The sequence below is a fragment of the Atheta coriaria genome, unplaced genomic scaffold, assembly GCF_025399875.1.
Source record: "Atheta coriaria isolate IRGN ID8LTWV9N9 unplaced genomic scaffold, Caltech_Dcor_3.1 hic_scaffold_8_pilon, whole genome shotgun sequence".
Classification (NCBI taxonomy): domain Eukaryota; kingdom Metazoa; phylum Arthropoda; class Insecta; order Coleoptera; family Staphylinidae; genus Dalotia; species Dalotia coriaria.
In genome coordinates this window covers 8,601,274-8,624,224 of record NW_027045450.1, presented here as the reverse complement: position 1 = coordinate 8,624,224, position 22,951 = coordinate 8,601,274, and the positions used below count along the sequence as shown (strand labels likewise).

Below are 22,951 nucleotides of genomic sequence, written 5' to 3'. Positions count from 1 at the left end.
GCGTCCTTTGTCGCGCATACGAAATATATTCCCCTGAATTTCATAATAACCATGTTCGGTGCTGAAAATTTTCGTCAACGAGCAGGTCGCCTTTTAATTTACGTTTTTTTTTTCTTTCTCCTCTCTTGTAGTGTACTCGTACACTTGTAGTCAAAATCACGTCCGTTGAGTGGCGCTCGTATTTTTTCGTTCATTTTTTCCGCCCTCGACGACGACGAGGATTACTTAATTGTTAATTAGCAGGGACAAGTGAGTGGTTGATTGCCGCGCGGCGCACGACGAGGGTCGGCGTATCGCAGGGGTGTAATTACCGTTTATACAGCGACCTTTTTGTAAAACGAGATAAATTTTAATCTCTGATAAGGCACGATGCGTACACATAATGTTAAAATGATTAAAAACTACCTGTTTTGACTTAAGTCAACAGTAAAGTAAAATAAAAGGTGTTTGGTTGAATTTATCTTCTTCTAGAGGAGGTGCTGAGAAAGCATCCGGGCGATATATCGTAATTGTGGGCTTAAGTAAAAAGTTTTCCGGTTTCCGCCACCAACACATGTTTGGTGCGAGTTGGGAAGTAAAGGAAACTCCAAACTCACCAGTAAGTGTCTTGTTTATGGTGATCTTGGAGTTATCGTCGCGTTTCCACTTCACGCTGGGTTGTGGCGAGCCGGTGGCGCGACAGGTCAGCGTCTCGTTGGCGCCCTCACGAACAATGACGTCACTGCTGCTTAGCGAATCGTCAATGTTTGGAGGAACTGCAAAAATAGAAATAAAGTTAGGTTAGGTTTAGTTATGTTAGGTTATGTTTTTGTGTATGTGTTGGATTTCTAGTTTTCTAGTTTTCCGGTTAGTACCCACTTCCGGAATATTTTCTGAAATTGACTTTTCTCCGTGTGCGCAGAAAAATAACTTGATAAAATATTAAATAAGAGAAGCGGCGCCGAAATTCGTTGTTCGTCTGACGTGCAATATCCAAGCGACGCGCGCGCGCGCGCGCCGGAAAAAAGGAATAGAAAGCGGAAAACGCAGGAAACGCCGACGATTCCGAACAGCTTTCGAGCTTTGCGCGAGTATGTGGAGCATGCACAACATGCAGATCTAATCCGCAGCGTATTCCCCTAATGTAATAATGCTTTAATCTGCGTGAGGGGGTGAATGTCTAGAGATAGGGGATGATAACAAATAGTGTGCCAATAAAAGTTTCAAAAAACATCAACAAATAAAATATTTAATTTGAAACGTGATGTTTTGATGTAATTTAAAGAAAAATTCAAAAATTTCAACCCTTAATGATTAAAATTCGTTTTTATAACATAAAAACTTATCAGAAAGTAAAAATTAATTGTTTTTAGGTTAATATTAACATGGTTGATGAAATATTGTATTCAAAACATGAAGAAATTGTTTTAGAAAGTGTAAAATGGCAAAAAAACATTTTTTTCTTTGTGAAAAATATTTTTTTCTTTAAATTTTAGGTTATGTAATGACCTAACCTCAATTATAACCTTCTTTAGTAGAAAAACTAGTCTAAATTAAGAGTAATTATTGAATATCTTGTCAAAACAACAAAAAAATAAACAATTTAATTTAAAACTAAATATTTTAATACAATTTAAGGGTGTATTTTAAATTTTCAACCCTTAACCATGAAAACTCTCTTTTTCTTTTTTTTCTTACCCAAACAAACTCAAATAAAAGTCGTTTCCAAGTCGAAAGTCGAAACCGAACCAAAGTTATTGTTTAATTATTTAGAAAATCAACAGTCTCCCAGTTACCTTAAACAAACCGAACGATCTCCAAAGAATTGAAAGACCCACCGAGTTTACACCAGGTACACAATGTGGCTGAAACTTTTTGAAAGAATCAAATTTTTACGCGAATTCAAAGTCAAACAACACTCCGCCGTTAAAGTTAAGGGTTGTTTCCGGAACGCGATTGCGGTGATAGGGCATGTAGTGTATTGAAATTTGAAAATCGCCGAAAATTATGTTTGCGCAAACAGGTGCCAAGGTGATAATCACTCAGAATTCAATTAAGTCAAAGCACGTAGGGGTTGCACACAACAGGCCATCTTGGTGAAATTACCATAAACTACCCCTAAATACAACCCTCATCAAAATATGATAAATTTATATTTTTACAAAGAAATAATTAGTATAAATTAATATTTTCAAGAAATTGAGATGAAATTTAATGAAATCACCCTTAGATGGAAGTTTAGGGGGTTGGGGGATGAAATTCACGGTCGGGTCTACGTCGAAGAAGAAATACGGCCGCAATCAAGTGGACCTTTAATGTGCGTCCTGCGAAATTGCGAGGGACATTCGCCCTGTTTCGATTCCCTTCCGGTCGGCCAATCAGTTCCACCCCTTCAGCTCTTCAGCTCTTCCAACTCAAGGAAGCAAGTTAACTAAAACTACCGCTCATTTTTATCTCTCACATAACTTTATTTTCAACCTCTGCTTGGAGATCTACCTGCGTCTTGGTTGTTTCACATTTTTTGTATTTAGGGGTGGTTTTTATAATATCCGCTTGTCCAACCAGACATCCGGTGTTTGGTATTTGTATTTATATACAGTATAAACACTCCTAAACTCTGCGTTTGGTTTTTGTCTTCTTGAACGTTGAAAATGCTTCATAAACATCTGTTTATTTTAAGGTTAGAATAGGTTATGTTGCACATAGTGTTTTGAGGTTGTGTACAAGTCAATAAAACCATCAGTTGAAGAGATAATAGAAAAAAGGAAACTTATGTGAAGTTTGTGAGTCCATCTGTGTTCGGAGAGCTTTACTCTGGAATTGTAGACACTGCATTACTATTCGCCGCGGCGTGCGTCCGACGCAAACTTTTTTAACTACCCGAATTCATTAAGAATTTCCTCGGCTGTTGATAAAAGTAAGATGTTTCTACGTTTCATTTCACTTGAGGTATCAACGCCACGTCCATACTAAACACTCCAAACTCCAATATACGTGCAAGAGTGAAGATGTTTTTCGTTCGCTTGGTTTTTTTTTTCTGCTGACGCAGACGATGCAAGAGGGTGTAAAATAAATTCCTTTCATTGAATGCCCACAGCAGCGAAAGCTGGATATTATTACTGATTACGATTTAATTCATCCCGGGGTTCAAAAACTATGGTCACGTTGAGATCATGAGCGTGACGTGATTCGGATTCGAAGCGGATTTCCCCCACTCCACTCTAACTCTCTCAGAGGATTTCCAGTATTATGGTCACAGATGGATGAGTTCCAATCGAGGCGGTTAGTGATGCAATACGCTGGAAGTCTGAGTTTCTAAATATCACCAGCGGGACGCAAAACAGTCTTTGATCGTGATCAGAGACACCTTCGTAAAGGATTTCACACAGTGATTGAACCGAAAACTTTGATTTTTTGCTTTCTTGAAGAATTTCGAGGTCGATCAATGTCGGTGTGTTGGGAAGAGGGTGGTTGAGGTTGCGGTGTGCGGTGCGGTATGACAGCGGTTTTGGGCGAGGTGATTTCAGTGGCCATCGCGGCTAATCTGAAACGTGCCTTGCATAAAGAGTCGGTCGGTGAGCAGAGGAGCATTTGGGGTTGAGGAGCAGGGGAGTGAGGTTGACGGTTTTGTCATGGTCGTACCGTGCGAAGGGGGAGATGCTTCCCCGTATAATTTAACAAGTTGGGACTGCGCGGACGAGACGCACATGTTGCGAACGAAAGGACGACCCTCGACGTCGTCGAACATCATGCATCAAAACTCGTCTAGTTATACAAACTGATTTAACCGGAAAACTTGTCAAGGGTGGAGAATATCACAATATTCACAATCTACATAAAATTTATTTGAGTTGTAATTTTTATTGATCAAAATAGGATTTTAAGAGTCAAGTGTGCGAAGTGGCACTTTAGTCACGTTTAACGTTAAGCATATTTTTTCAGTTTAATTTTACTTTTACTTTGAAGTTTTTGTATTTGAAATTTTAAAAAAATTTACCCCGTGACTAAAAAGTGTGGCTAAAGTACTTTAGTCACGGTTTTGGCGAACCTTTATTAAAATAGCAGTTAATATGTCTCAAAACCATAGAAAAAAAATTTATAGTTATAAATACATGCGAGTGAACTAATTCTATGGCAAAAGTCTTACCCCGTGACTAAAACTCGTGATTAAAGTACTTTAATCACGGTCTTAGCGGTCCGTGTTTAAAATACCAGTTATTGTATCTCAGAACCAGGGGAAAATTTTTTTTTGCTCTTAGATACATGCAAATAAGCTTTTCTTATGGCAAAAATTTTACCCCGTGACTAAAGGTCGTGACTAAAGTAGTTTAATGCGTTTTAAAGGTGAAGATAAGAAAAAAAGTTTTTTTCTTTATTTAGTTTTACTTGTAGGAAATGTCCCTTGGTCACGTCTGGTCTATCAGTAAATCTAAGGGGTTGCAATGCATCCCCTAACGCCTCTAGCGCATCACACGTCGCAGTTGTCGCAGTTTATCTGTTTAGCGTCGTCACGCGCGTTAACAATGCTCATTCACTCTCGTTCAGACGGAAACTGTTTGTTTTGTGATGTCTAACAACTACCCTTTCAGAATCCTTAGAAATTTCTCTTCCTATCTAATATAAAAACAGCTTAAATCTTTTCTTTTCTAATACCTTTATAACCTTAAAATTTAAATTAAGTTATTCATATGTTTTCAAGTGCTTTTATCGAAATTACAGTGAAACTTTTACTTTTACTCTTCGTGGTTCTATTTTCTGTGAAAGTTGTAGGTGGTTGGAGAGTGCGGAGGGTTTTGTGTGTTTGTGGATTTGCGTCGGGAGACGTCGACAATGGAGAGGAAGGCATTATCGAAGCTCGCACATTCTGCGGGGGCGGGCACAAAAGCTGACAATTACTAGATTTAAGGGCATTCCGGCGCGTCCCGCAGATTTCAATTATAAACGCCGGCCAGAGTTCGAAAACCGCCGCTTCGATTCGATGTAATTGACCAGGTAATGGCTTTCACGAACATCCCAAGGATTCACCTTCCCAAATTTAATATCATTTCCTAATTGAATTTCACAAATTTACATCCGGACTTAGAAAAATTAAAAATTTTCAAAAAACTTAAAATTCAACCCTTAAAAATTTTTAAGGGTAGATTTCAGGTTAAAATATTGAAATAGAGGGATTTATTCGACTTTTAATAAAAAATTGTTTTGTAACGTTATTTGTTTAAAAGTTATGAGAGATTTTAACTTTTAACTTTCAAAAATTAAAAAATAAATTTTGTTTAAACACGTATAAAACCAAATTCTTTTAATATAATTTTATGAAATTTACATATAATTATCTCGTGTAAATTGTTTTTAATATGACCTTTTGTTCGCTAAAATCGGACATTTAAATTTCGAGATATTTAGCTTTAAAATTATGTTTTAAGTTTATTCAAAAGTTGCATACACCAGAATATTTTTATTTAAACTCGCATAAAACTAAATCTGCTTAATAAAATTTTATAAAATTAACACAAAATAATCTAAATTAAATTTTCTTTAAAATGACATTTTACCCATTATCCTACCCCTCTTAAATTTTGAGATATTTAGCTTTAAAATTATGTTTTGAATTTATTCAAAACTTGCATACACCCGAATATTTTTATTCACACGTTTATAAAACAAAATCTACTTAATGCAATTTTATAAAATTAACATAAAATAATCCCAATTAAATTCTCTTTAAAATGACATTTTACCCATTATCCTACTCCTCTTAAATTTTGAGTTATTCAACTTTAAACTATCTGTCAAAATGTGTTTATAACCTAAAATCACCCACATCATAAAAGCCTCGCATAACCTGCCACCGCGATAAGATTTTGACTGCAGGACCAGGTCGCTTTGTCCCAACTTGTCGCACATCCCCTAATTCCGCATGCAGCGCGGCAGGGATGTCTCAATAAATGACTGACATCACTAGCAGCTATCGATAATGAATCCTCATCGCCGCGCGGCGCGCGCGCGACATGCTCTAAGATAATATTTGTGCACCGTGCGTGTGTACCTAACCTATAACTTGGCGCATATCCGGTGCGAAGCGGTTTAAAACAAAGCTGGCGGCGCTCGGCCTCCGGGGTGGAGCTTAAATTCACCACACCACGCTGTCATATTGTGAACCATCCCTCTGGTTAGACAAATGATCAATTTTCGATGACGACGATGTGGATTAAATTCCTGATTGGATAATATTTTATATTTAAGGGTAGTTTTTTAGAAAAACGTTTTTTTATTAAAAATGATGAATAAGATTTGCGATTTGAGAGCGCGCAACCATATTTAATGAGTTTTATTGCGTCTGCAGTGAAGTAGGTGAGTCGCTCATTGCCCGATCATCGCAGGGGTTGTTTTCCCTCCGCGGGGGCGGCTCGTAAAAGCGCTATTTGTTTAGGATTTCGCGCGTGCCGACCGAGCGGCGGTCGTAAAAGGTTCCACAATGTTTACATCCCGCGTTACATACGCCGACCGCAGCAACTAGCTCCACACTCAACCCTCGCCCGCCCCCATGCACACTCAAACCATCAACCCTTTCAGCAGCGTTGCGGCGATGAAAGCGCTGCAAACGTGCGCGGTTAAAAATTCAACAAGCCGATTTCCTTTAGTATCCTACACTGACATCAACGTTTATATCCGCATTCATCACTTTTCGGGGGATGGAAAAACTACCCTTAATATAAATATCACTATTTTGACCATATTTGAAACAAAATATAGATTCTAAAATATACATCTGATAAATAAATTAATTTTACATAAAAATTTGTTTTAAAAATGGATTTTTCTAACCGAAAACAAAATGGTGGCCATTTTTAACCTAAAAATCTTATAAAACATAAACAAAATGTTTTATTGAGTGTTACGGGGGTAGATAAAGTAGATTTATCGAAACTTGATCTGTTATTGCACCCCTGAGCAATGTATAATCCGGTATTTGGGAAATTACCCCGATAGTTGGCGGTTTACTGCCCCATTGTCGATAATTCGATGCGGGCAACACTCGGTGGAAAGCGGCGGCGGTTAAGTATTAGCAGATGAGATCCCCTAATGCCGAAAATCTGTTTTGAGCCGCGCAAAATGCGAAACCGATACTTTGAACTCCGCTTCGGACGCGATTTGAAAGTCAAATTTTTACTTTAATAAATAAACATGCGGCCGCAGACGTTTCGTAATCTGTAATAAGATTAATAATTTATATGCTAATTTGTCATCCATCAAAACCCACCCCTAATTACTTCCTGGGTTAAATTCAGGTAATTTTAATAAAATTTTATTCTTAAAAATAATTTTGTTTTGTTGTAAATAAAATAAAATAAAATAAAACCATCCCTGTGTATTTTTACGTTAAGGGTAGTTTTTTTCTTTCCTCAAATAAAAAAAAATCACCCTGAAATTCAGATGCGATTTATGTCCTCTGATGTGGTGCCAATTTCGCTATTAGGTTAACTATCGTAATTACATCGTGTGCGTGTTTTTTTCGTTTCATCCCCTAATCCATTTAGCTTTAATATTTTTTTCATTGCGTATGATTTATACGGCGTAAATATTTTCCGAAGGCAAGAAAATAAAAATCAATGCGATTGTGGCGCAGCGACACAAAAAGCGCTTGTTTTCTTGAATGTTGCCGAGAATTATTGCGGCGAATAAAGTCGAGCGCTCGCAAGAAGATAGATTTTTATCAGATAAGGACGAATTGCTGTGGGGCAATTATAATTTTGCCTCGGCGGCGCGCAACAACCAAAACAACTGGAAGCAAACATCTTTAAGAGTCTTCAAGGGTGGGTGGAGGGTGGAGAATTAGTACCAAGCTTGCACTCGCATAATGACACTTGAGATAAAGTTGTGAAATACTGTTATAACAAAGTTGTATTATAAAAAAATTGAAATAAAAGCTTAAATTAGCAAAAAATAATTTTTTTTGCAAAAAAAGTTTTGAAAAAAAAAAAAATTGTTTTTGTGAAATTTAATGCTTCGGAAAATTATATTATTAAAATATTATTATTAATCATTAACTTTTAAGAAAATTTTGAGAAATGTTTAAAAAAATTTTTTTGCAAATTTTTCTAAAAATTCAAATTTTTCTTAAATTTTTTCCAAAAACTAGAAATTATGGGTCAAAATTTTAAAACACCCTGTATATAAATAAACATGAATATTCTGCCTGTGTTTCAAGATTGTTTCACAGGTATCAGTATTTTTTCCAAAAAACTTTTCCCAAGCATCCCAAGCAGTTGAAGAAGTTACCAAGCTGGCAGGGGTGTGGAGGCGGCTTGAAGAAAACTTCCGATTGTATAATTTCGTTGCGGGTAGAAAAGTATCGCAATTAATTACGAGCGTCGCTCGCCGCCGGCTTTTTTGCGTGCCGCAAAGACGTTCGACTTTTCGCGTGTGCGCAACAGTCATTCCCGGCGCCTCCACCAAAAACTCCTTCACCCAGCGCAGTTTGCGTTTGTGCCATTGCGTTGTGTCTTATTCTTCTCTCCCAGCGCCGGCAGCCGCAGCGGCAGCAGATGAACAATAACTTATGAGGTCGCAGTTGTTAATTAAGAAATTACTGTTTCAAACTTCACTTATAATTCCGTTTGAAGATTGTTTCTGGTTTTAATGGCGGCGCAGCAACGCGAGCAACTTCCCTAAGCGCCGTAAATCTTGTTTCGTATCATCGCGCGAACGCAAGTATTATTGAAATATTAATTTTCACCCTCTCACGCAAGGGATGTATTAAAGTTTAAGTATACTTTGGATTAAAATTTGAGATTTATCTGCTCAGGACGGATAAAAATTTGTAGTGGAAAGAATTTCAGCGGATAAGCGGTTGAAAGTGCTTGGAACAGTTTCATTTAGATCTTTAGGGGTGATATTCAGACGAGGAACAGCAGTTTCTTAATTGGTATGATGTCTAAAGTCATAAAGGGGTTGTTTTTTTAGTGAAAATTTAAAAAGAAAATTTGTAAATGTTTTTGGAGAAAATTAGGTATAAAAAGTATATTTAAGGGTTGAAAATTTAAATTTAAAGGTTGGAATTGTGAAATTTTGGGGGTGAAAATTTTGAAAATTAAAAATTTGAATTTTGAAATTTTGAAATTTGAATTTTGAAATTTTGAAATATAAAATTTAAAATTTTGAAATATAAAATTTGAAATTTTGAAATATAAAATTTGAAATGTTGAAATATAAAATTTTAAGTTTTGAAACATAAAATTTTAAATTTTGAAACATAAAATTTTAAATTTTTAAATTTATGGGAAGAAAAATTAAAATTTAAAATTTGAAAATTTTGAAATTTAAATTTTGAAATTTTTGATTTTTGTTTCTTCTTATATCCTTGAGAAAATTAGTAGGTTTAAATGCATGCCTTGGAGGGTGTTCGCGAGTGTTTCGCACATGTGCGTTATTGCATGCATTTGCATCTCGTTCTTGATCCTTCGCCTCGCGAGAGGGTTGTTCGGCTGCCACACATGTTACAAGCAAACGACAAGTGACATATTACGTCGGGAGCATTAAATGAAATTCAGCAGCGGAAAACGTTTCCACGTTTCGCAACAATTCCACCGACTCGAAAGTGTTTTTATTCACGTCGCACGAGAGAGAATGGAAAAAACACAATATGTTGGCAGGATAACGTGGAAAACAAGATGGAAGGCGTGCGTCGATAAAACAGAGCTTCGACTTACCGACAACGTGCAGGAAGCCGAACTGCGTCTTGGCGACGACCGTATTTATCTGACACATGTACCGCCCCTTGTCCTCCTCCTGCACGTTACTGATATGCAGGAACCACGTGCGGTGCTTATCGTGCGTGACGCTGATGCGAGGATTCCGCGTTATCACGTGATTGTGTACGGTGAGGATCGCGGATTGCTCGAAGTGCATCCAAGCCACCTGAAAACAACAAACAACACACAAAAGTCAGAGGATAAATTTCAGGACATATCAGGACTATTAAGATTACAAATCCTTAAACATACGAATACACAAATCTTAGAAGTAAAGAAATGTGTGGATGGTTTAATGTTTTATTTTATCGTTTTACAACTTAATCTTTTTTTTTTCTTGTGGAGATTGCGTAAAGTTTCCGTATTAATCCTCGATAATATTAATCCCCTTGTGATTTATCACCTTGTTAAGTCCTACGGCTGCGATTTGGGAATTTATGTCGTTCGGGTTAAAAGCAGTGGAAAAATGAATCGCCAGGTTGATCTAATCAAAGCCGGGGCCGTTATTAATGAGTTAGTTAGGAGACACATATTTCAGGCGTCGTCACGCATCGCGGATGGCTAATTTGAATTTTTAGATGTTTTTCGCATAATCTTGTTAGGCGAGATAAATTAAATTTACGCCGTCTTTTGACACTTTGTGCCCATCGTGCCGTGTCGCTGCAGTCAGCCAGTCAATTATCTTTTATTTTTTCTTTGCCACTGGGTTTTTTCTCTGTAAAATTCGCAAAAATTGCAAAAATGAAAAAAAAATCAGATTTTTGCAAAATTTGAGTTTTTATGAATTTTAAAAATTGAAAAAATATTTATTGATATAAAATTTATAGGTCTAAAGAGGAAAAATATTATTTTACAATTTTTTTCCAAAAAATTAATTTTTTGTATTTTTTTTCAATTTTTTGAAATTTTTTTCTAAAAATTTTATTTTTTGCAAAATTTTCAGTTAAAACAAGCAAAAAATTATACAAAATGTAATAAAAGCGTATAAATGTATAAATTAACAATGCAGAAACTGTTCGAAAACAGTTTTTAGGTCAGGTATAAGTTTCGCGCGTCCGGAATGCAAAGAAGGCAAACTCGGTCGACGAGACTTCGACTTTGGCTTCGCCTCCAGCTCGGACTATTATTACGAAACGTGAAACTCGCATCAAGTCGACGAAAACATCTAAAAATTCAACCAAATTCAACTATAAAACACACATATCCGCTTTATATGCGCCGCAGCCGAATAAAAATCGTCATTAAAATCGCTATGCACAAAAGAACGACTCACATCGATGTTTTACACTCGCAGTGAATATCGATAACTGTGCCAAACTATCGCAAAACAATGCTATGCATATGTTACATAACATTTTTGGTTATGCATGCATATATTGACATGCTACACTAACGCCATCTATGATAACAAAATAAAATCTAAAAAATGTTTGAGAATTTACAAGTTGAAAATAAAAACATGTTTAATACACGCGTTCGAGGACGAAATTAATTGTTAATAGCGTAAACCTGTTGAATGCCATATATATATAAATATGTATGGGTCATTTCGTGCGTTCGACGGCACGCGGCGTCGAGCGAACATAAATATAAATGCAAATGCGGCAAATTGACCGAAAAAAACCAAACCGGAAAAAAGCGGCCTGCAAAAAAATAACGAACGTTTTTCTGACAGATTTTAAACAAGTTTTTTTTTTCCTGCAGTGATCTACTTCAAAAATATCAAATGTTGTTTACGATTCCGGGAAAGATAAAAACTGCTGACTTTCGAGGACAAACAGGGGACACGAAGGACGAAAGTAAGGAGTGAAAGTTTTCTGATAGTTGCGTAAACATTAATTTAATTTTCTCCTGTCGCCGGCAATTACCAATATTTGTTTCTGTTTGTTTTTCCGGTTTTCCGGTTTTTCGGAAACTCGCTACGCAGTTAATTTCCATATCTTGGCTGTGTTCTGATGAATTATATAAATTTGTTTGTTTGTTTTGCAAAGAAAAAGACACCACGTGACTTTGTGCGTCGGTTTATGATTGTGTGCAGTTTGACGAAATGGCTGATAAAAAATATACGGTCCATTTGGGATGAGCCATTTCATTAAATTATCGACGTGCGTTTTCCGCCACACACACTGACACAACGATACAGTTAACTAATACATGTTTGTGCATATTGTGGAGGCGCCGGGCAGCAATGTCCTCAAACATGTTTCCGTTCGATTTATTCGCCGCTCGTGTATTGGTGCGCGCTCGATTTCACATATTGCAAATTGTGATCCAGGATCACGACGAACACAAGAAAAACATCCAATCAGCGAGCAGCGACAATAAAATAAAAAGTGCATTAACTAAAACGAAAACTTTTCAGCGGATCATAAACATTTTAGTTATTATCCTAGAACAAGATCAGGATCAGGATCATGATATAAAATTTAAATATTAGTTTTTTTTTGTTTATTTTGATTATTTAAGATGTTTAACACAAAAAGTTTTTGTTTTACGTGCAAGGAAGAAAAGAAAACTAAGTAAAAGTCCTGCCAAAGGATGCGTGTACAAACACGAGTCCTGATTTGATTAGCTGATGGCCTGCCGGCGTCGTAATCAGTCGAGTCATGTTCCCAAACACAAACCAACTCCTAGTGATCCTAGTCTCACCGCATTCAACCCCCTTGGTTGTACATAACCCTATTTCACCCTCGTCCTTTTCTGCTCCTGCTGCGAAAAGAATGCGGACGATAATAACACGAGCATAGCCGCACGAAAAACACGAATGCAAGTATTAAAAGTGTGCTTTCATCTTTCGATCCTTTAGCTCTCTATAAATAAGAGTAAGAGAGAGAGAGAGAGATATTCACATTCCGCATTCCAAGGAGGCGGCAAAACCTACTGGGTGGACTTGTGAGTTTGGTAAAGCTTAGAGGACTTTCGGCAGCTTTGAGCTTCGCAGTCGCAAACGTTGTGCTTTCATTCGATTCGGGTCGCGAGATGTAAGAGGGAGGCGGCAGCCGCCGCCGCCGCTCGTCGTGTGTAAACGCGGATAAGTGGTAAACAAGGTAGTAAATTTCCATCCGCGGCGGCGCGACGTATTCGGCGGCGGCAGAGAGAGTCGGGGGCGGCAGACGGTCCCGGTGCCAGCGGATATCGCACGCGGCTTTGTCTTGGCACGCGCCGATTCAATCCACCCGAATCGGAATCGATGTGGTGTCGCCAAATATTTTACACACCTCAAAACATACATAACCTTAAAAATTTTGCAATCCCTACTAATATTATAAAGTCCGGATGTTTGTTACACTTTCATGCAAAAACTACTTAACCGATCATCATGAAAATTTGTACACATATTCTTATTGGTCCCGGAATAGTTATAGGCTACTTTTTATTTAATAAAAAAAATTATTTTTGAAATAAAATAAAAAAATTGTTTAGCCAATAATCTGCATCGGCCTATATGACTACTTTAACGCCATCTAGCAAGTCGTGGGTTAAAGCTAGTTCTTAAAAATTGTTTATGAAATTAAATTACACGAAATAAAATAAAATAATTGAATTACGTTTCATTTCGTATCTTTCATTTGCATCGCTCGTTGAAAGCTGTCGGCTTGTCGACAAGACTTGTCTGGTTGTCTCATCGTCCTGTTCGTTATTGAATTATTAACTTCAATTAAAACGACGCGGCATTCCCCATCTACACAACCCTCAAAAACCACCCTTAGTGCAGTGTCGCGAGTCAGATGACAAGGCGGCGGCGAGTTTTTGTCAATGACGACACAATTACCACTTTTCGCGCTCGTGCACAAAGCGCGTTTGTTCCGAATTGAGTTGTTAATAGTTCCTGCTTGTCAAGGACCTAGTCAAGTCACATTGCAACAGATAAACGCAAAAATATTTCCTGCGTCTTACAAAAAAAAAAATCACTACGAATAGTCCTCAAGTCCTCAAGTTCTCAGAAAGATTCAAACTTTACGAACATTGTTCTTTATTCCGGAAAGTTTTTTTTTCGTCGTCTTGTGCTTTACAAGCGTCTTTACAAGCGACGTTTTTGTGGCAGGAGTGTTGCGAGATAACGCAAGAAGCTGGAAAAGCTTCGAAAGCTCAAACACTCCAACATTTTTTTCTCGGTGTCTCAATTTCGTTTCGTTGATTTTTTATCGGATTTATCGATTGGCGAGCAATTTGGGCGATCACGTTAAACAGTTGGTATTAATTACATCACGGCAACTAATTAGTGTTGCTGGTAATTACATACTGTTATCCGGCAGTTTTGAATAGTGATGTGTTTATTTTACTATCACATTTCGGCTTTGTGTAAACAATTTTAGGCGAGTTGGGATTTGTGTTGAATTTGTGTAGTTTTAGACAAATTCGTTAATTTACGAGCACAGGGCTTTTGGCGGCCATTTTGCATGATTTACACTTTAATAATGACCAATCGATTGTAATTGTATAAGTTTTGAGCAATTATTTAATCAATCTAATCCTAAATGGATTTTTGTATGTTTGTTCTTTTATAACTTGAAAACCATTGAACCGATTGGCATAAAAATTGGTATGTGTATGTATTGTAGTGTGGAAAAGGTTTTTAGGTTATTTTCGTTGCTGTTCTCCGCTAGGTGGCGCTGCAATATATCAAATTCTATAATTTTGCTGAAAATTGGTTTATTTGTGTATTTTTATGAGAAGAATTCGATTTTATTATCAATTTCGTTGTAACTGCTCACCAGGTGGCGCTACAGTCAATTAATCAATGCAGTAGAAATTGACATAAGCTAGTAATATAATAAAACTGATAAAAGAAGCTAAAAACCAGATTTAATATGAAAATTTTCAAATCAAATTCCAACAATAATATTTTCATGATATTGTAACTTATTTCGTCCTGTTGTCATGCTTGTACAATTTTAGTTTCAGTTACATCTGTGTATGGCTGTAGTCCTGGCTGGAAGTTGAATGTAGTGGTCGTTACTCCCATCGACTTCCTGATTAAGTATTTGATCTTGAAGATATACAGACCCGGGGGGAATTGGGATTTTTATTATATCGCCTCGAACGCAAGTATTGGATGCGCATATGTTTCATGTGTGCGTGTTACGCACACACATCTACACAAACGCACTGTATGTATTTGTATGTATGTATATAAATATAGATGTAAGTTATGTGTCTGTGTGTGTGTAGAAGATTTTTTCTGCTCTATGTGAAGAGGGAAATAGTACGAAAACATCAAGGACACCGAGTCCGATTGCAAAGCAGGGGGCGGCAGCGTGTAGAGGCAGTAGAGGCAGATTTCTTTGTCGGATGTTATCCGTCTGGCATTTCGATTTTTATTCACAGAATTCCGAATGCTTTCTTATGCACGACGATGCAGAACTTTTTTTTATTATTATTTCCAGCTTGGTATTGAATAAATTTCGTTTCTTTTCGACATAATCTCAATCTTCAGATTAGTTACTCTGCTCTGTGTAAGTGTACAACTTCCGGTTGTATTGCTATGAGTAATGTTTATTTTGTAATTTATAAAGTTAAAAAAATTCATGTGTATTGAATGCATGAGTGCATGGGTGCGACATGTGTAACCGGCGGCATTGGCGGAGCGTGGGGCGGCTGCCGGCGGCGGCTGGAATCAAGCAATCGAACGACTCCCCAGCTCCGAGTGAAGTCATGTTCGAGTGGCTTTCGCCGGCCGGGGAAACTCGTGCCGCCAAAATCCACTCTTAAACTGCATCGAATCACAGAGAAAACACATGCATACGAATGTACCAAGTGGGAAAAATAAATTTAGTCATAGTTTCATTATAAAAAATTAAAATAAAAATTTCTTCACAAAAATATTAATTATAATTATAAATAATATATTTAATTTAAAAAATGTACTGGGTGGATGTTAAAATTTTGGTCATATTTTCCTCAAAAAAGTTAAATTTATTCATGTCGGAGTTTTGCTCAATGAACATTTGTCAAAAGCAGTTGGAATATGCCGTCGAGTGAAATGACCGTGTAATGAACTCAGATTAAAATATGATTTAAGTTCATTTTCGGCAGGTGCGACGGTAGCAGCCAGACATCGATCATACCACGCTTGAGTATTACATCGCGTTGAAGCGGTGTGACTTAATTAAAAAATACCTTGCACATTCACGAATTTCACCGAAAACCACGCTTTTGGTAATTTTAGTGCTGAGCGCGCAAGAAAATCACTATCATAGTGTGACATTGTGGTTAGGATGGAATTCGTGTAAAACTGAAAGTTAATAATGACGATAACAGGATGTGAGCATAAGTGCTGTGCATTCCTGAATGCAAATCCGACGTTCTTTACATTCTACAATAATTTATACAGTGTGTATCTTAAAAATAAAAAAAAATTAAAGAGCAATTTTGTTTGGAAATTTGAGAAGTAATTTTGTTATGGGTTAAATTTGTATCTAATTTCATCATCAATTTAAGGATTTTTGTTTTGTGTGGAATTGGGTAGGTTATAGGTAGTTAGCTTGTTAGATGCGTTCTTTTACTGGTTGCCCGGCGCCTTCACAATCAATCCGACGGTAATACGTGGCGACGCGTGCGGCCGCCGCCGTCGACGCACGGCTTCAGTCCCAATCAACGCCGGGGCGTTTATTTGTGCGCGCGAGGGCCGTTTACAGGCGCACATTCTCGGTCCGTTCATCCCGCACACGGATTTACGAGCTAATCACGAGCGCTGGCCCCCAATCGACGAGATTATTAATTTGCTCCGTCGTCGCCGCACTACCATTGTCGGCAACCCATCTAACACGACTCACGTTTTAATTCGTAACGTTGTTAACGACTTCGAGCACAATCAAAATAAAAATATACCTTTTGTTACATTTTCTCAAGGAAAAAAAAAACAGAAAATTAAAAATAATTAAATACAGCTTAGGCGTTGAAGTTTAGCGATAAATAATAGAATATCATGTAAAACAGCTTTGGGTGAAAGAAATTTATAGATTACATGCACGTGGAATAACTAATTAAAATTTTACAAGATTGTGGATGGTGGAGGCGCCGGGCGGCGAGCGCATCTATCTATCGTTGTGGAGAAGTTGAGATGGGAGCCAGCAGCGGCCGAACGAGGCCACGAAACCACATTATAAACACCCGGCGTTGCTTTTCAACCGCCACCACATGGCCATTCCGGAAGTCTGCGTTTCTTTTAAATTTTCAAAATTTAAAAAATGATTTTTCTTAAAAATAAAAATAAAACATCAAAATGTGATTTAAAACACATATGCAAATGATTTTTAATAAACTGCACGTTTCGATGATAGAATGAGGAATGATGTGTCGTAGTAATCGCGAATGCTATAAATCAACCGCCCCCTTTGCTCACATTTCCAATAATGCAAGAAAACATTCAGAGGGAAATAAAAACGTGACAGTGAAAAGTGTGTGACATCTGTGTTCATCACTTAAAAATAAAATTTTGAATTTACAATAAAAAGCATAATAAAATTAGTTTTTCTTTTAAAACCGGAAACAATGTTGTAAAATCCTTGCCTGCATCCAAGGATATTGCATTACGAGAGTTTTCGAATCCGTGCGAGAAGTGGATCGTAATTAAACATCAGTCGCTGCCGCAACGTGAAGCACAAAATAAGCAACCGGAAAAACCGAACCGGAAAAACTCCAAACACAGCATACAACTCAACAACAGGAGAAAAACCGTCGCGTAAAACGCGCGCGCGCGCTTCGTCGTAAAACGAGCGAAATTCCACATAACGCAATTCGGAAAATTGTTTTTCTCGTCACAAATTTTAATTGTATCGTCCAACTTTCGTCCTTGGAATGCGCGATGACAGCCCGAGCCGGGGCCGAGATGAGTTCGCAACTCGTTTACGGCGACCACCCACGAAGACGTCGCCCGGCAATATGTAATTCTGCACGCCGCTTGTACACTACGTGCGAAACCGGAAAACGGAAAACCGGAAAGAGGCAGCTTGTTAGGAATTTTAAGGTTAGAAAACGCTTGTTACTTCGCTCGCTTGATTACAACGTTGTCGTTATTAGATTATAAGCCCTTGCACGAAGTCATCCTCTCAACCCCTAAAAACCACCCTCTTGAATCTTGATTTTTCTTTCTAAGGGTGGTTTTTTTATTTCAACAAATTTTTAATGTGAAATGTTTTTGTTTTGGAAAAAAATTAATTTTTCATGTGTGACAGGATCAATTTAGTGAATTAACCCAAAATGGCGGCCGAATGAATAATTATAAGGGATGTAATTTCGGGATGATAGTCACTGGTGATAATGGCATTGTTCGGCTTGCTAACTGTTTCATGAGCGGTTTGCGCCATCGATTGCTGCGGCGGATAAAACGCGGCGAGCTTTCGAGCTTTCGCGGTACGCGCGCATAATGAGCACCCTGACATTCGGCGCTGCGAGGGATCGACACAACTTTGCACTATGCGGCATGTAAATTTCCAAGCGAGCGCAACATAAACATAAACAAAACGAATCGCTATCGATTACCACACTTGCAAGTTTTCGCGCTTTGAGCTTTAACATGCATTAGGAAATTAAACAAGCAAACATCGCGCGTTTATTTTTATAAATTAGATAATACAACAACGGATTAATATCTGTTTTTTGTGAGAGTGGTGGGGGTAAAAAAGCTCACTTGTGTCTTGCGTCTTGTTCATCGGTGTTGAGTAAATGGAAAAAGTTCGCATTGATTATCAACGCTCCGGCTTCACAATATAAAAGCTGTTACCTCTAAATGCCTGCAGATTAACGGAGAAGGGGCGGATTGTGTAGCATCCCTCTCAGGGAGAGACAATTCTAACAGCGTCTTTCTTCATCGGCGCAAATTACGAATAAACGAAGTGAAGTGGAGCTTTCACTTCGAGTTTACTTCGGTTTACGTTCGGGAAACTTGTTTTCATGACTTAAGCATAACCTAAATGTTTTCAAAATTACAGAAAACTGTAATATCTGTTTGTATAATTTACAGGAAACTGTAATATGAGAAAAATTAACCTCAATGAATCGAGAACAGGATAATATTTTATGAGGTGCGATGAGTGAAAGGCAATGGCTGTAAAAGAGTGAATAACGCAAAACCCTTCCCCCGGTGCTGCGGAAGAAGCAAGCGACGGGCCGAAATCAACGGTCGAGAAAATGAGGTTGCGATGCTGTGGAGCGGATAATGGAAGATGCGCGCCCTCTCCGGATGACGGTCGTCGACGGAGCGCGATCGCCCGTTTGCCTGCCCATTGTCATCCATGCATGCGGAGACGCTTGTCGCGTTGTGTCCACCTCGACGACGGGGGTGGAAAGAGGGTGGAAAAACCAAGAGGAAAACCACGACCAAGAGACAAGTTTGAATGTTGAAATGGCGGAATGTTGAATGTTAAATTTCCAAGTAGAAAATAAGAAAAATCTGCGCTACGCTATGAAGGGTAGTAAAATTTTCATAAAAGTTTTCCATCAACTCGTCATTATATTATTTTATTCAAATGTGTAAAAACATTAAAAAATAAAATTTTAGTTGATATTTAATATTTAAGGGATGATTTTGTGGTGGTTTTAGTATTCGGTATGATTCTGACCTTTGCGGCCACTAAATCCGAGAGGTATTCATATTTCACAACATAATAGGGTCGAATTAGCGGTAAGTGTATCTAAGTGGTGATAAACCCCGAAAATTAAGCACGCAATTCACCCCGATGAACTTAAAAAATTTAATAAACCCAACGCGTAAATCAACTCAATTTAATGGACAAAACACAAATGTTTCGCATTACAACAGATTAAAACAGGTAAAAGCATCATTTAACCAAATTTTACTGCTATTGGTTTTAGAACCCGCCGTCTGCTACTAATAAATTTAACATTGGACACTAACAATTTTGAATTTTATCGGTTCAACAAAGTTTGATTAATTATAACTTTTAATAAGGTTATAGACTATCAAGCGAATTCCAATAATCAATTTCAACCCATAACTCAATATTACAACCACATAAACCTAAATTTACCCATATTTTCTTGATTTCATAATTTATCATTCGCGATCCTAATTCTTCACGCATAATTTAACCTCAAAATTTGATAGATATCATAAAATCATCAAATCATCAATATTGTCACTAGTTTTAAGGGTGCGCTGAGGGTTGATGTCAGGTTGTTAGCTGTAATATAAATGAAGACCCATAGCACTTGGAAAAGCCACCGTCATTCATCACCGATCTTCAGTCTGTGTTATTTTTTTTCTTCGTCAACCCTCTCAGCCGGCTGCAACCCCTCTTGACGTTTTTCGTAATCTGTAGTACATTCGGCTTTAAAGGAAGCTTCGCTCATGCAGCACCAAACGCTAAGTAGTACCGCGCGCCACACACTACGAATGCATGCGACTCATTAAAAATACGAAAATGGGACGAAAATCAAAAGGATCCGTATGCATTACAAATAATCATACAAGATTTTAATTTCTTTTTATATTTGACATTTGTTTTTTAAGTGTAGTGTAGACAAAAATATTCTGAAAATAAAAAGTTTTAGTTGGTGCTTTGTTATCCTGATGGTTTATTAATCTCATCTTGTCGGATTCGACACTCTGCGAGCTTTTAATACATCAGACACGTCGAGTACAAAGAAATTTTTATCCACCCCGTCAATGCTGGAAAAAGCTTACGTTAGGACTGGAGTGGAAATCGTAGGACATTTTCCACTTTGCGACCAATTCGACGGATATCTTCGATTGGGAGCGAAAAAGCACTGAAGTTTTAGCATCTTGAATGTCGTTTGCGTGCGAAAGGATGCTCAGGACGTTTTGTCCTGCGATTGCTGTCACGCGCAGAGTTTTTGGCACGTCGGGAAATTTAAAATGTAAGATTTCGGTTTATGATGTGTTGAATTAGGGATTATTAAGATTTAGACGTGAAAACATGTTTTTTCTTTATTTAACAAATTAATTAAAAGGTATTTAATTAAATTTTAGTTTTTAGTGAAATCAATGTTTTTCTCTAAAATAACGTTATGACTTCGTCTTAGTAAATACAAAAGTGCACTTTTGAGCACGCAAAATAAATTTAATGTAAATTTGTAGTTAATTTATATTAAAATCAATTATTTGTATTAAAATTATAGTTTAACACTTTGATGCGGCCTGAAGTACTTTGAGTCACGTACTTGATCGTTCGTACTTAAATGTCTCAAAATAAACATCTAAACTTGTAAATATTTTATTTATTATTTTAAACGGTGTTAAACATGTCGACTGTCAACACATCACACTAGACATCCCTCTAGATGAAGGGTGGTGGGTTTGGAGAACGTGTAAGTAAATTGCGGTTTATGGAACTTGATGGGTTATCGATCGCAGGCGCTACAGCTGCTTGCATCCATCCACCCCCCAAACTACCCCTGCGCTGTAATGAGATAATGAGTTTCCTGCTGGCGTGTTACACATCCAACGCTTTATGTTTTCCTATCCTTGCAGGAAGGTGAATAACAAGTTAAAGTCGTCAATGCCTTGTTAGATTATGGCTTTAACAGCTTCCACAACCCCTGGGAAACATTTTATTACGTAAAAAATTAAATATACATTCGTGGAATGTTTTCGCAAGATTTTAGGGGTGTTTTATTCACCTTAGAAGCTTTGCGTAAATTTTAACATAAGAAAACGCATTGTGCGTTGTTCCCACCAAAGTTTACGTCGGGTAAAAGCTCAGACAATACAAATACAGATGTACTCGTAGATTTAAACAACCCTCATCCCCTTCGGGAGGGGAAAATTTTAGAAAGTATTCTAAGTTGTTTTAATATATTAAAATCTTCTATGTAAGTAAAATAAAATTAAACTTTTTTATTTTTTTTATTTTTTAGGGGTAGTTTTTTGTTAGGGGTAGTTTCTGAGGGTGAAATCTTAATTTGCTAATTACATAATTGCTTTTAAACTTAAGATCTTAATGTTTTGGTTTTAGTTTTGGTTTCAGTTTCAGTTTCCGGTTTTCCGGTTTTGGTTTGGTTTCACAATTCGCAAGATCACTATCTGCTTTGGTGGTGGTAAAATCGCCCGAAGACACGGGTATATTTTGCGCCCAGTTAGCAGACGGAATTTTCAATTGCATTAGCGAAGTTCGTCGCCCAAAGAAGAAGCGACGCCCAAATTCGTATTAGGTGATATTACTCGTAATTGGACACCATTATGCATCTTCGCCGACGTTACTTCCGGCGTTTTCCACTCCCCCAAACCATTACTAACTACCCTTAACTATTAGTAACCTTACTTTTGATATTTACTCATTAATTAGTGTAAATTTAAATTAACTCAAATTTTTATCACAAAAAATGCAAAATTTTTTATTTAAGGGTTGAAAATTTAAATTTTCGTGGTGGCGCCATGATGACTCGATGTCTCTACATCCTGAACGATTTTTACTTGGCGTGGCAGTGTCTCCGAACGACCCTAGCGTGTTGTCGGTGGATTCGCGACTTGGGGACGATCCGTCATATTTTTTATCATCCCCTACGAGCACGCTGGCGCACGTTGCGCACCTTATTCCTCAGCGCGTTAGTTTCCCGACGATTTTCCTCGGCTTCCTATAACTTTTCTTTGCGCGCTATCTCTATTCCTCGAATTGCGTCTCGGCGAGCAGGTTTTTTCATCGTTATCGCGACGGGGGTGCTTTTTATCCGCGACACGATCCGCCCGCAGTGCATTTTGCGATTCACCACCAAGCACATTGCAGGTGTGGCGAAAGCGGCGGCATGTCCGGGCAATCGAGATTAATCCTTGCCGCACGCGGTGCGGGGGTGAGAAACGGACAGGGGGTGAGATTGCCCCGTTGGGGGTTTTAAGACGTGACACTAGTCACCAACCACGTTGAATCATCAATGTAAAAATATATTTATTAGAAATTAGGTTTTTTATTTAAAAAAAAAATGGTAAAAAATGTTTTTATTTTATTTTTTACTTGATTTTTCATCCCTTTATGCCTTCAGGAAAGCTAAAAGTTAACTCTCATCAAGTTTATTGAGAGCGCCATCCCCCACGTAGACAATTTACCGCAACCAACTCATGTACAGCGTTGCGTAGTGCCCGTACGCAGCCACCCCTTAACCCGGCGGCGGCACCAACGCGTCGGCAATAATTTTTCAGTTTGTTCACCTCATTTAATCCGCCGCCGGCGGGCATGATGGATTTTCATCAGCATGTCTGCGAAGATGCGCGTATCTCCCGTAATGGGACAATATGTCACATA

The 22,951-nt window shown here is 37.7% G+C and overlaps 1 protein-coding gene across 1 annotated transcript in view; it reads right to left on the bottom strand.

The window, feature by feature from the left end:
• Window positions 1–20,409, bottom strand: part of LOC135797446 (lachesin-like) — a 30,698-nt gene extending 10,289 nt beyond the window's left edge. Inside the window, exons 1-3 of the mRNA XM_065309811.1 lie at window positions 20,380–20,409; window positions 9,690–9,897; window positions 597–755 (exon numbers count right to left, since the gene is read on the bottom strand). Of these exons, the coding sequence (XP_065165883.1) occupies window positions 597–755; window positions 9,690–9,897; window positions 20,380–20,409 (397 nt within the window). The remainder of the gene's footprint in view (window positions 1–596; window positions 756–9,689; window positions 9,898–20,379) is intronic.
• Window positions 20,410–22,951: the final 2,542 nt, after the last annotated feature.